At 42.3% G+C, this 13,781-nt stretch overlaps 1 protein-coding gene across 1 annotated transcript in view; it reads right to left on the reverse strand.

Annotated features, from left to right (window-relative positions):
- The window catches only part of SPECC1L (sperm antigen with calponin homology and coiled-coil domains 1 like), a 140,484-nt gene that overhangs the window by 49,663 nt on the left and 77,040 nt on the right, over nt 1-13,781 (reverse strand). Inside the window, exons 9-10 of the mRNA XM_047088051.1 lie at nt 12,429-12,520; nt 6,670-6,760 (exon numbers count right to left, since the gene is read on the reverse strand). Of these exons, the coding sequence (XP_046944007.1) occupies nt 6,670-6,760; nt 12,429-12,520 (183 nt within the window). The remainder of the gene's footprint in view (nt 1-6,669; nt 6,761-12,428; nt 12,521-13,781) is intronic.

Raw genomic sequence — 13,781 nt, forward strand, 5'->3', positions numbered from 1 at the left:
TACCGACTGCAACTTACCTTGAAAAGCATTAAAAAAAAAAGCATTAAAAAAAAGATGGATAGAGGGATGGATAAATATGATAAAGTGAACACAGCAAAATGCTATAGCATCTAGATAGTAAGATGTGGGTTTCCACTATATAATTTCTTCCAACTTTTCTGTATGTTTGAAATTTTTCATAATAGTATGTTGGGAAAAAAATATGAGCCTAGATACTCTGGTTTATCAAGACAAATACCAAGAACTACAGAGAAAAAGAAGGGAAGGGCAGGGGCGGAGAAGGGGAATGTTTCAAAGTGAATAGGTAGATACTCACTAGACTATAAATAAAAGAGGGTAGTGTAGTAGTATGTCTATTTGAATTTTCCCTAGGAATTGTGCTGCTAGAGCTGGATCTAGGGCTGGATCAGATCCAGAATCTGATTTAGATCTATCCTCTGAAGACTGAAAATTACTGTGAAACTTCGTAAACAGAAAGCTCTTTTGCTTTTACTTATATTAACTTAAATACCATAAATCAATGTTTTCAAAATACTGTGTTTTGAAACTTTTTTACATCTCTAGATTTAAGTAATACAATTTAAACTGATGATAAGAGTATGAATTTCTTGGGGCGCCTGGATGGCTCAGTCGGGTAAGCATCTAACTCTCGATTTCAGCTTAGGTCATGGTCTCACAGTGGTGGGATGGAGCCCCACGTGGGGCTATGTGCTGTCAACATGGAGCCCGCCTGGGGTTTTCTGTCTCCCTCTCTCTCTGCCCCTCCCTGGCTTGTGTGTGCACATGTACTCTCTCTCTCTCTCCCCCTCAAAATAAATAAACAAACATTAAAAAAAAGAAAAAGAAAAAAAGAGTATGAATTTCTTTGGAGCACCTGGGTGGCTTAGTTGGTTTGAGTGTCCAACTCTTGATTTTGGCTCAGGTCATGATCTCAGGTCAGGATCAAGCCCTGTGGCAGGCTCTGCACTAAGCATGGAGTCTGCTTAAGACTCTGACTCACTCATTCTCTCTCTCTCTCTTTCTCTCTCTCTCTTTCTCTCTCTCTCTCTCCCCCTCCCTCTCTCCCTCCATTCCCCCCACCACTCACTCACACTTGCTCTAAAATAAAAATTTTTTTCATCAAGTATGAATTTCTTTACAGAACATAACTACACTTGGATTAATCAACTTTCACAGATACCAAATATCTGAGCCATGACACAGGACACTCACCAGGTCACCCTGATACTAAGCAAACCTAGGTTCCCCAACCATCTGCAACATCCAGCTGAGGTCTTTTGCTTAACACTCTGGACCTTATAAGATCACTGTGCAAGTGGGGACAGTAAACACCTTTTCAACCACCTGTATGCATGTATCTGGTTAGCAGATCTATCCTTTCCTGCTTACTAGGCCATAAACACTAACTCATATCCTATCTACAAAGAGTCACTAAGGGGGCACAATCATGGCCCTAACCAACATTACCAACCAAACAGCATTTGATTAGTCCATTTATGATAAGATTTCTCGACTGAAACATTTTTCTGCAACTGACACATAAGCATGATGCTAAATAGAGCAAACACAAAACCCCTATACCTGTTATAATACGCTTAACTGACAAAAACACCAAATTCTCTAACTTAAGTGTAGTAGAACAAGAGGCAGCACCTTTTAAAATTTTGGTAATGAAGCCACTGAAATTTTCAAAATGAAAATTATACATTGTTCTTTAATTTATGTTATAATAAAAGAAACCATCAAGGAAGAAAAGTGCTTCAAGAGAGAGCCTAGAAATCCTACTCTCTTATCACAGTTTGGATAACCATGGTGGCTTTTTATGACCAAGAATCACTTGGTTGTTCTTAGTTGCTGGGTTTTTTTTTTTTTTTTTTTTTTTAAGTTTGAGAGAGAATGAGAGAAAGAGTGAGCAGGGGAGGGGCAGAGAACAAGGGAAAGAGAATCCCAAGCAGGCTCTGTGCTGTCAGTGTGGAGCCCAACACAGGGCTGAATCCCACAAACCATGAGATAATGACCTGAGCTGAAGTCAAGAGTCGGATGCTTAACCAACTGAGCCACCCAAGCCCCCTAGTTGTTCTTTGTTTTATACGTGGTTTCTTTCTCTAATGACTCTTTAAAATAAAAGATCACACTATCAACAAATTCTCAAATAAAATTCACCTAAGTAAAGGGGTGCCTGGGGGCTCAGTCAGTTGAGTTTCTGACTTTAGCTCAGGTCATGATCTCACGGGCTCGTGAGTTCAAGCCCCTCATCAGGCTCAATATCAGCATGGGAGCCCACTTCAGATCCTCTGTTCCCCCCTCTCTCTCTCTGCCCATCCCCTGCTTGTGTTCTCGCTCTCAAAAATAAACATTAAAAAAAAAAATTCACCTAGGTATGTTGCCCACTCTCTCTTGTATTTGCGCTGTTTCAGCTAAGCCCCATGAAGCACAGTCTAAAGTGGAGAAGGAGACCTGAATTAACACAGACTGACCACATACCCCCATACCCAATAGCATTATCATTTGATACATTACCAGATAATAAAATGAGGAGAACCAGGGAAATGTTGCATTCAGCAGAGCCCTGGAGACATTTAACACATTTAGTCTGTGTCAATAACCTTGGCCCACCAACCTTCCACACCCCCATTCTGTACCCACAAAAGCCAAGTTAATAGGAAAAACTAAATAATATTCTTTGCCCAATTTCCCCAATTTGTCCTTTCCCAGAATTACTTGGGGTGCTTATGAAAATGAAGTTTCCAAGCTCCCTTTCCAAGAGAGTATATGGCAGTAGATCTGAGGTGAGGCCCAGGATTCCCTATTTTACAAAACGACTCAAGTAAGTCTTGTCAACAGGTAAGTTCAAGAAACACTGCAGGTGCTGGCTTTCCCCAGTAAACCTTGCCTAGTTGTGAGCCGATCAAGAAGAGCCTGGGAAGGTAGCTGCTGAAAGGGGAGAAGGCTCCCATGGTCGGCTTCAGCATGGCCTTCGGAAGTTTGGAGGGCCCTGAGTCACTTCTCACTGCAGCATGGGGCATCCCCATCTTTCTCCAACTGTGACATGGGGACTCGGTTTTTTCTGGTGTCCAAGGATCACCTCAAGGCTCTAAAGATAGGGGTCTCTCCCATAGGCCTGTCACTGGCCCAGGGTTATTTTATACATATTCTCAAAGGCTGTGGTATCGTGGCTCCTGGCTCCAACTGAACTTGGCGCTGACTGCAGACTTTATTGATAGAACTAGGGCACATGCAACAGGCAGCTGAGTGGGAGTGCTCCTGAACCCTTGGCTTCTATTTTTGTCCTGAGCGCCTGCAGCTTATAGATGCCCAAAACATAACGTGTAGTGATGCTTTCTCACAACCACCTGCCGGCAGCTAAGCAAAATTCTAGAGACCTTGGTTGCCTTGCAATGAACTAAAATCTTGTACTCAGACAATAAAGAGCCATCCTTCTCAGCCACTTGTGCTATTAAGTTCACACATAATAGTAATAAAATCTAACAGTGGGCATTTACTGTGGACTAAAATCTATGCTAAGCCTTTTACAGGCTTTAACTTCATTCACTCATCTTACAATTTATTATCAAGAGCCCAGTACTTTGTAACAAGTGCTGAGATACCTCAGTGAACCAAACAGACACAAATCCTTGAAATCACGGACCTCCCGGTTTAGGGAGGAGGCAGACAATAAAAGTTACAGACAAGTCAACTATGTAGCCTGCCCGAAGGGATAAGTACTAAGTTAAAATTTTTTAAAGGGAAGAGGGGTCCTGGAAAGGGCATGTGAAGGAGAGTGTGGTTTATAATTTTAAGTATGGCATGCAGGGTCCAGCTGAGGTGAGACTAGAACACCTCACCTGCACTGAAGGAAGGCAAGAGTGGGCTGTCCGGACACACAGCAGAGCACTCCAGCAGCAGACATGCCAGCCCAAGGCTCCTCAGTCAAGAGTGTGCCTGAGTGCCCAGGGAGCACAAGGAAGCCCATGTGGCTGAGCAGAGTGACTGAAAGAGAAATGTGGGAAGGCCAGAGAGGCAACCAAGGCCACACTGGGAGGGCCTAGAGACCACTAAGAGAACTCTAGCTTTTCTTCTGAGAGAAATGGGGAGCTAGGGGAAGGTTTTGAGTAGAATGACGTGTTACAATTTCTATTTTTCAAGATTATGCTGGCTGAAGGGTTAAGAATAGACTGTGAGGGGGATTAAGAATCTTTTTGCCAGAACCCTTGTGAGAAATGATGGTGGCCTGACCAGGGAGATGGTGGTAGAGGGAAGAGCAATGCTCCGAATCTGGATGCAGAGCCAATGGAGCTTCCTAAAGAATGAAACAGTTTTGTAACTTTGTAATGGTGACAGATGGTATTTAGTAACTAGACTTACTGTGGTGATCATTCTGTAAGGTATACAAATACTGAATCATTGTGTTGTATACTTGAAACAAATACAATGTTATATGCCAATTATACTCCAATTAAAAAATGGATTTGATCATGAAAAAAAAAAGAGCCACACAGTTCTCACATATGGGGTCTAAGATAAAGAAGGGGGTTAAGGATGATTCCAATAAAACTGCCATTAACTGGGGCGCCTGGGTGGCGCAGTTGGTTAAGCGTCTGACTTCAGCCAGGTCACGATCTCGCGCTCCGTGAGTTCGAGCCCCGCGTCGGGCTCTGGGCTGATGGCTCAGAGCCTGGAGCCTGTTTCCGATTCTGTGTCTCCCTCTCTCTCTGCCCCTCCCCTGTTCATGCTCTGTCTCTCTCTGTCCTGAAAATAAATAAACGTTGAAAAAAAAAAAAAAAACTGCCATTAACTGAGACGGAGAAGACAGATTACAGGTAGAACAAGTTTAGGAAATGCGAGAATCTTGTACTGGACACACTCAGTCTGAGAGCATTCAATATCAAAACGGAGATACGAATAGGCAACTGGATAGATGAGTCTAGAGTTAGGAGAGAGAAACAGACTGGAGATATCCATTTGACAAATAACAGTTAAAGCCATGAAAAAGAATATAGTAACAGCGTGAGTACAGAGAGAGAAGAGAGGCCCAGGGACTGAGCTCAGAGGCACACCACCACTGACAGGTCATGGAAGGGGAGCAAGCACAGGAGATGGATGAGCAGCCTGGGAGGGAGGGAGAAGACACAGGAATGGGCATCACAGAAAGCAAAAAGAACATCCCAGAAAAGGGAGTGCTCAACAGGGCCACATGCTGCCTACAGTTCACAGCAGATGAGGACTGAGAGGTTAGAACCACAACATCACTGACAACCTTGACAGAAGCAACCTTGGTGGAATGGTAAGGGTGAAAGACAGAGAGTGGATTTAAGAGCCCGGGAAGAGAGAGATTTAAGAAGTTTGCGATTATTTCCAATTCACAGATGAGAAGACAGCCTCAAAGAAGTCAATGGCCAGGACACACGAGGCTGATGATATATGCACTCTACACATACATAATCCTTAATGAATTCATCTGGGAGGGAAGGGTGAGAACATGGTCAAGATGTAGACAGAGACTTGATACCTTCTATTCTTTTTTCCATTAACAAAAGGACCTTCTGAGAGGAGAAAAGACCTCAAGTCATGATTGATGAAGGCACCAGGGCAAAGAAGCAGGGGTAGAAGGCAAGCCTTTGTACAGGGAAGGGAGCAGCAGCACCATCTTGTGTTCCATTGTCCCTAAATATGGGCACAACCAGTTCATCTGAACATTCAAGACTGGCTGCAAAGGGCCAGTTCCATTGCCAAAAGGAATACCTCCTGCACCAGGTGCTTCATGGAGTCCATAGAGCATCCTCTGGGTTCTTTAAAGGGTTAATTCTCTCAAGTCTGCTTATTTCCTCCCCAAAACTGCTGAAACTTTGTAGTCTCACGCTTAGAAGCTACCTGCCACAACCAAGAAAATGTGCAGAGAAACACATGGAGGTGTCCAGCATGCATCAGTGAGAAGAGCTCCAGGCTCCTGAGGGATGTGCACCCCTGAGCACATCCATGCCTACCGCAAAAGAAGTCCGACATCTGCATCTCACAGCACCATCCCCGATGCCAGAAACCATTTCTCCAGTGCACTTCAGCACCATACAGGAAGAGGCAGTGTAGGTAAGAAGAAGGAGCTCTCACTTCCAAAGGCAGGAGATGTGGGTTCTGGTACTGGCTCTACCACAAGCTGTGTGAAAATGGCCAAACCCCTTACCAGTGGACAAAGGAATGGACCTTATCTGGACCTCATGTCTCAGAGTCTCAGTTTCCTCTTGTGGACAGTAATACAGAATACAGAGGTTGAAAGAATGGGCTTTTTGGTCAGGCTGCCTGGGTCCACTATTCATGAACTATGTTAACCTGTGTTAAATTATTTAACTTTCTGAAACCTCATTTTTAGTAGCTATAAAATGCAGAGGCCAGTACGTACCCCATGAAGAACTATGAAAACAAAGTGTCCAGTAATGGTGTGGACCCTCCACTGCCTACTGTAATGCTATGAGAGAGCTGTCTTCCAAGATGCATTTATTAATAACTAATCTCCCCATCTATAACTAAGACATATAATTAGTAAACTTCTGATAAAGATATATACCAGATCAGTTGAAATAATGTCAAGAACAAAGAAAATCAAAATTTATTTAGCCAAAAAAGTCTAAAGAATAAAAAATGAATAGTGAAAGTGAAAGACTGTGACAGATATACCTTGAACAGGGATCTCCCCATAGTTTGGTCTCTTATCTGTCAGCGCTGTCAAGGGTTTGGATGCAGAGATTGGCCCACTTATAGAATGTCTCTGAAATCATAAGATAAACGGTATCAAAGTTAGCTTAAATCTAGAGCTGGGACTCACAAATAAAGTCAATGTTGTAGAGAGTAAATATTTAGTTATGAATTTGCATAATTCTTTCCACATGATTATAATAAGACTAACCATACACACGCTTACAGGCATATAATGCAATCAATACACTATTTTAAAAATTCACAGAAATATCCCATGTGCCCATTACTGTTTACCCCAATGGTAACATGTACAGTATAATATCACAACCAGGATACTGACATTGATACACACAAGATAGAGAACATTTGCATCACCACAAGGATGCCTCCCATGACTTTTGTATAGTCATACTTTCCTTCCCCACATCACTGACCCCTGGTATTTTGAGTGTGATCTCATTATTTTGTTTAAAGAAAATTCTTAAATATTACATACCAATCAGCTAAATATGAAATGTGCTCCTACTACAACTGCCCCAGTACAACCCATCATCTTGATCCAGCACCACTGCAGTGGCTTCCCCATCTCTGATCTTATACCTTCTCTCCTCTGCTTCATCTCCTGCCATCTCTAGGTAATGCTCAAATACCACCAAACTACTTATTTTCACACAGTCCATGGTGTTTACATCTCTGTCCTTTCTGTCATGCCTATTTCCCCAGTCTTTTTTTTCATCTAGTGAGCATCAAACTACTTATTTCATATTCCCAGGAGAAATGTATGCACGGCTCAACTTCACCTCCTTATCAACAGTTGATATGGTCTTTTAATTTTAGCCATCTGAAAGGGTACATAATGGGATCTTATTGTAAATTTAATTTTTACCTCCCAGTGACTAATGATGTTGGACATCTTTTCATGTGTTTACTGGCCATTTGTGTATCTTCTCTTAGGAAGGGACTTTTAAAATCTTTTGTCTGCAGGGCACCTGGGTGGCTCAGTTGGTTAAGCATCTGTCTTTGGCTCAGGTTGTGGTCTCGCAGTTTGTGAGTTCGAGCACAGACCCTGCTTTGGATTCTCTCTCTGCCCCTCCTCTTCCCTCTCTCTGGCGCTCTCTCTCTCTCTCAAAAATAAATAAATAAACGTTAAAATCTTTTGTCTGCTATTTACTAGTTTGTCTTCAATCAAGAAGACAAATACATCTTGGAATACAAGTGTTTTGACAGATAAATGTATTGCAATCATATTCTCCCCAGTCTTTCATCTCTTAATGTTTTTTTTGTTTTGTTTTGTTTTGTTTTGTTTTGTTTTGTTTTGTTTTGTTTTGTTTTGAAGGAGAGAGACAGAGCATGAGCGGGGAAGGAGCAGAGAGAGAGAGAGAGAGATACAGAATTAGAAGTGGGCTCCAGGCTCTAAGCTGTCAGCACAGAGGCCAACGTGGGGCTCGAACTCACGAACTGTGAGATCATGACCCGAGCTGAAGTCAGACACTCAACTGACTGAGCCACCCAGGCACCCCTCCAGTCTTTCATTTCTTAATTATCTCTCAGAGCAGTTTCAAATTTTGATGCCCAATTTATTACTTTTATTTTATAATTCATTCTTTTTGTGTCCTAAATAAGAAATCCTGGCCTTCTCCAAGGTCAGGATGATTTTCTCTAATGTTTTCATTTAGAAGTTTTGTAGCTTTAGCATGTACATTTAGGTCTACAGTCAATTTCAGGTTTTTTTTTTTTTTTTAAGTTTATTTTGAGAGAGAAAGAAAGAACATGGGGGAAGGGCAGAGAGAGAGGGAGAGAGACAGAATCCCAAGCAGGCTCTGCACTGTCAGCATAGAGCCCGATACGATGTTCAAACTCATGAACTGTGAGAACATGACCTAAGCTGAAATCAAAAGTCGGACACTTAACCAACTTATCCACCCAGGAGCCCCAGTTTCAGTTTTTATACATGCCTTGAGGTAATGGTTGTGGTTATTCTTTCCCCATGTTGATTCTAGCTGTTCCAGAATCCTTTGTTGGGAAGGCTATCCCTCTCCATTGAATTACCTGGTCACCTTTGTTGAAAATCAACTGACCTATTGCTGGATTTTCTATCTATTCTGCTGATCTAATGTCTATGTTTAAACTTACGTCAATAACTGCAACTTCTGGTACTCTAGCTATTTGTGGGATGGGGAGTTTACCAGCTTAATAAAGACTTTGTAAAAATGAATAAATAAACAAACTAGGTTGGTACCACACTGTCTTGATTACTGTAAGTGTTGTAATCAGGTAGTATAAGTCCTCCAAATTTGTTTCCTTTTTTATCCCCCAGATGCTCTGGATATTCAGGGTCCTTTGAATTTCCATATAAATTTAAATCTTTATTATCAATTTCTACAAAATAGCATGCAGAACTGTCATTGGGATTGTGCTGAATCTACAGATCAACGTAAGGGAGAACTATAAGATAATAACAACGAGTCTTCCAATCCATGAATATATCTCTCCATTTATTACTTAATTTCTCTCAGCAATGTTTTATACTTTCCACTGTACAGATCTTGCACAGTATTTTGTTAAATGTATTGCTAAGTATTCCAATTAAAAAAATTTTTTTAATGTTTATTTATTTTTGAGAGAGAGAGACAGAGTGCGAGAAGGGGGAGGGGCAAAGAGAGAGGGAGACACAGAATCCGAAGCGGGCTCCAGGCTCCGAGCTGTCAGCATAGAGCCCGATGCGGGGCTCAAACTCATGAACTGTGAGATCATGACCCCAGTCTAAGTCAGACACTTAACCCACTGAGCCACCCTGGCGCCCCAGTATTTCAATTTTAAATTATTCACTGGAGTGACTAGATCTAAGAGTTAGCAAGAGGGGTCCTCAAGACATAGCTAATCTTTTTATAACCTTACCTTGTAAGTGACATCCCATGCCTTTTGCCACACTCTATTCATCAGAAGTGAGTCAGGAAGTCCAGCCAACATGGTTCCATAAGAGTGTGACTACCAGGAGGTGAAAGTCACTGAGAAGTATTTGAGAGGTTGAGTACCCCAGTTACTCATGGATCTCCTAGGTCTTTTTGAGCTTTATTTTTAAGGTCTTTTAAGGTAGGTCTAGCATAGTGTTTACTCAAGAGCTGCTATTTAGTTCTACTTCACGGTGTGCCCCTTAGGGGTCTCTAACGAATGTTCCAAGTATTGCAAGATTTCTCCATGGTGACCAGTGACAACTCAAACGATTCCCTGCCCTGTGTGAACTATGGGAAGTGTTTGCTTGACAGCTCCCTGGTAATTCTATTTCCTGAAAATTGTTCATGCAGCCTTGTGAGAATTCACCCTGTGACTGGCATTTAAGCAAAGACTCACAGGGATGCCTCTGCAGAGTTCTAGACCCTTCCTCTGTGTAGCTCCCTTCTCCCAGGTCCTCTGCCCTGCAAATTCTAGCTCTCTCATTCTTCCTGAATGCTGATCTGGGTCTCTTCAGACCCAACTAGTTCCCCCTTCCCAGCTCTATCTGGATTCATCTCCCCTGTACCACCATCTGAAACCTCCCTACAGGACACATGTGGACCCAGCAGGACTTGTCTTAACTTGTTCTCATGGATCACAGTCTTGTACTGCCTGTTGTATGTGTCTGAATATAACCGCTTCCTATAATTTGTCCAGTGCTCAAGTTGCTTGGGGTGGCAGAGCAATCTGGCCGCCACTCCTGCACAGCTAGAAGAATTCCCACTCAGAGAGTTTTGGAAACTAACAATGCCAATCTTGGGCCCTATTCCATAGAGATTCTCATTCACTAGGATGAAGCCCAGGAATCTATGATTTTTATGCACAATTAGGTTTGAGAAGCACTGTGCTAACTATAAATAACCAAGGACTACAAAGCTACTAAATGGGACTTGTAATTATTAACTTTTTCAACTTACAGAGATCTTTTACCTCCTATCTTTACAAAGATTTACAAAGTCATGCTTTGTACATTAAATTTCAACTGACATATACCATTTAAAGAAACTTCACCTTATTTGAAGTTTATACTTTGCACCTTTATTTTGCTTTTATTTGTATCTTGAGGTCTTTAGAAAAAGTGTGATTAACAGAGAGCACATAAAGAGCATTAAATCTGGGCACCTTGCTGGCTCAGTCGGTTAAGCGTTCAACTTTGGCTCAGGTCATGATCTCGCAGTTTGTGAGTTTGAGCCCCACACTGGGCTGTGCTGATAGCTCGAAGCCTGGAGACTGCTTCAGATTCTGTGTGTGTGTGTGTGTGTGTGTGTGTGTGTGTGTCTGCCCCTCCCCTGATCGCACTCTGTCTCTCTCTCTCTCAAAAATAAACAAACATTAAAAAAAAAAAAAAGCATTACATCTATAGATGGGATATGGAATTCCCTTGCCTTCTTGTAAATTAAGAGCATAACACCTTCTATATACATGCAAATACAGAGCCACTAACTTGCAGCATTACAAATGCAGGAGTGCACTTTTACCCCAAACGTCACACAGGAAAAAGTTAAAAAAAAAAAAGTATTCATTAGCAAAATACATGGCCAATAATAGTTAACACAGAACAAAAGTCTCCACTCACAAATAAAATGCTCCCAAACCCTATGGCCAAGGCTACCCTGTATCACAGGGTACTAGGTTGAAGGCCATTTTTTCTTTGGCTACTCTCACCTAAGTGGAAAAACTCCACCAGAGCCATTCTTTCCAAAAGTAGCTAACCAACAAGAGCACAGTGAGAGGGCCTCTTGGGCACTACAGAGCAACAGCCATCTGCCTTGCTTCTGGTCTGCATTTCCACAGTGGTCGAAGAGCAACTTTGGAGACTTGTCTATAATGGATTAGCAATGCCCTTGTGCTAGCAATGCCCTTGTGATATAAAATGGTCCACAATGAACCACACTTTTCTGAATTCATGCCTTGTGCAGAACCCTCCCACTCTGAATCTGTGCTAGCTTTATGACTTGGCTGGACCAAAAGAATGGGACAGAAGTGACACTGTCCAAGTTCCAAGACTAGGTCTTAAGGGGCTTTGCTAACTTCCACATTCACCTTCATGGAGTTCATGGAGTTTGAGACACTGCACCATGAAGGAACCTGAGTAGAAAGACCACATGGAGAGAGTGACCCAGGCCCCAGACCACCCTCCGGCTAAATGCAGCTGCAGAAGTGAGCCCACGCAAAACCAGCAAAGAACTGCCTGGTCAACAGTGAAATGTGAAAAATAATACAACTGCTGTCTTAAGCCACTAGGCTTTGAAGTGATTTGTTATATAGTAGAGACTCAGACATGCCAACTACAACTTCTACTTAGAGAGATGGTCCCTGGAGCCACATGCCCAGGTTCGAATCCCAGTTCTATTACTTCTTCATTATATGAACCTCAGCAAGCTGCTTAACCTTTCTGGGCCTGTTTCTATATGTGAAAACTAGGGGTAAGAACAGTACCAAATACTCAATAGAGCTGTTTTAAGGATTAAATGAATTCACATTATAAAGCATTTGGAACAGTGTAGAACACACAGCAATTACTCAACCCCTGTTAGCTACTGCTATTATTGGAGACTTTCAGAAGAGCAACACAATTGACCTTTACATAATTTATCTCAATGTAAGGATACTTACAACATTTCACAATTCCAAGTACATCCCTCATGAGGTTGTCACTGCCCCCCTAACGTAACTGTAAATGACTGTGAAGAGGACTTTCAAGTGCTGAGGTCCTCACAGCCTACATGGTCATGGACACTTACCTGCATAGGGGAGACAGCTGCTGCAGGAGGGGTTTTCATAGGACTTGGACTCAGAGGCGTTCGAGGAATTGCAGCTGCAGCAGGGTTTGGTACTACAAAAACAAACAAATACTGAGTGTATCACTGTACAGTGGACACTTTCATAACTGGTCTCCCCTGAAAGGTTCCCAAATTATCCAATGCTCTGGCTCCCCTGGAAACCGTCCTGACGTCTAACCTCCACAACACAGACACAGTTGGGCCTAGCAGGTGGTGCTTCTCCTGACACTAGGTGGACTGCCTGTTCCTCAGAGTCCTTGCATTGATTCTCAACCCTGGTTATGCCAGTCATTTCATCTTTGCCATTTAATTAACTTTTGTAGTTAAAGAGCTCCATAAGCCAATGAAATTCAAGTTCAAAAAACCCAAGAGGAGTATTTCCATAAAGGCATCAGGTGAGAAGCCTGACCCACAGTGGATGCACATTCAACGAAGGAACACTGGAAAACAAAAACAAGAAACAAAGGAACGCTGGGCTCCTGTTCATCTTTTCTCATGTTCTCCTGTGGAGTTCATCACTTCACAAGTATTTTCTGGTCTGCATTTAATGCATGATGTGTAATTATTCACTCGCATGTCAGTCTCCCTCTCTAAACTAAACTCTTCAAAAGTAGAATTCATAATTTACTCACTTCTAGATACTTGGGCTTGGTACAGATTCTGGTAGAGGGTGCATAAAAATCGTTATTCATTTGAAGTTAAATTAAATACAAAACAGGACAAACCAATGAAATCAGACATATCACACAGTGAGAAAAGATGAAGAAGTAGATCACTGTAGATCACTGTGGACCTTTTAAGGCAGCCAAGCACTTATATTTAAATTGCTATTTCTTGGGGCGCCTGGGTGGCGCAGTCGGTTAAGCGTCCGACTTCAGCCAGGTCACGATCTCGCGGTCCGTGAGTTCGAGCCCCGCGTCGGGCTCTGGGCTGATGGCTCAGAGCCTGGAGCCTGTTTCCGATTCTGTGTCTCCCTCTCTCTCTGCCCCTCCCCCGTTCATGCTCTGTCTCTCTCTGTCCCAAAAATAAATAAACGTTGAAAAAAAAAAAAATTAAAAAAAAAATAAAATAAAAAATAAATTGCTATTTCTTTTTAAGTTTATTTATGCTGAGAGAGAGAGAGAGAGAGAGAGAGAATGAATCCCAGGCAGGTTCTGCACTGTCAGCTCAGAGCCTGATGTGGGGGCTTGATCTCATGAACCATGAATGAGATCATGACCTGAGCCAAAATGAAGAGTTGGATGCTTAACCGACTTAGCCACCCAGGCGCCCCTTAAACAGCTATTTTTAGATTCATTTTTTTTAAGGAGATAA

Source organism: Lynx rufus, unplaced genomic scaffold (genome assembly GCF_022079265.1).
Source record: "Lynx rufus isolate CCGP_SWC_20201006 ecotype Redwood Valley unplaced genomic scaffold, mLynRuf1.p SCAF_24, whole genome shotgun sequence".
NCBI classification, from domain to species: domain Eukaryota; kingdom Metazoa; phylum Chordata; class Mammalia; order Carnivora; family Felidae; genus Lynx; species Lynx rufus.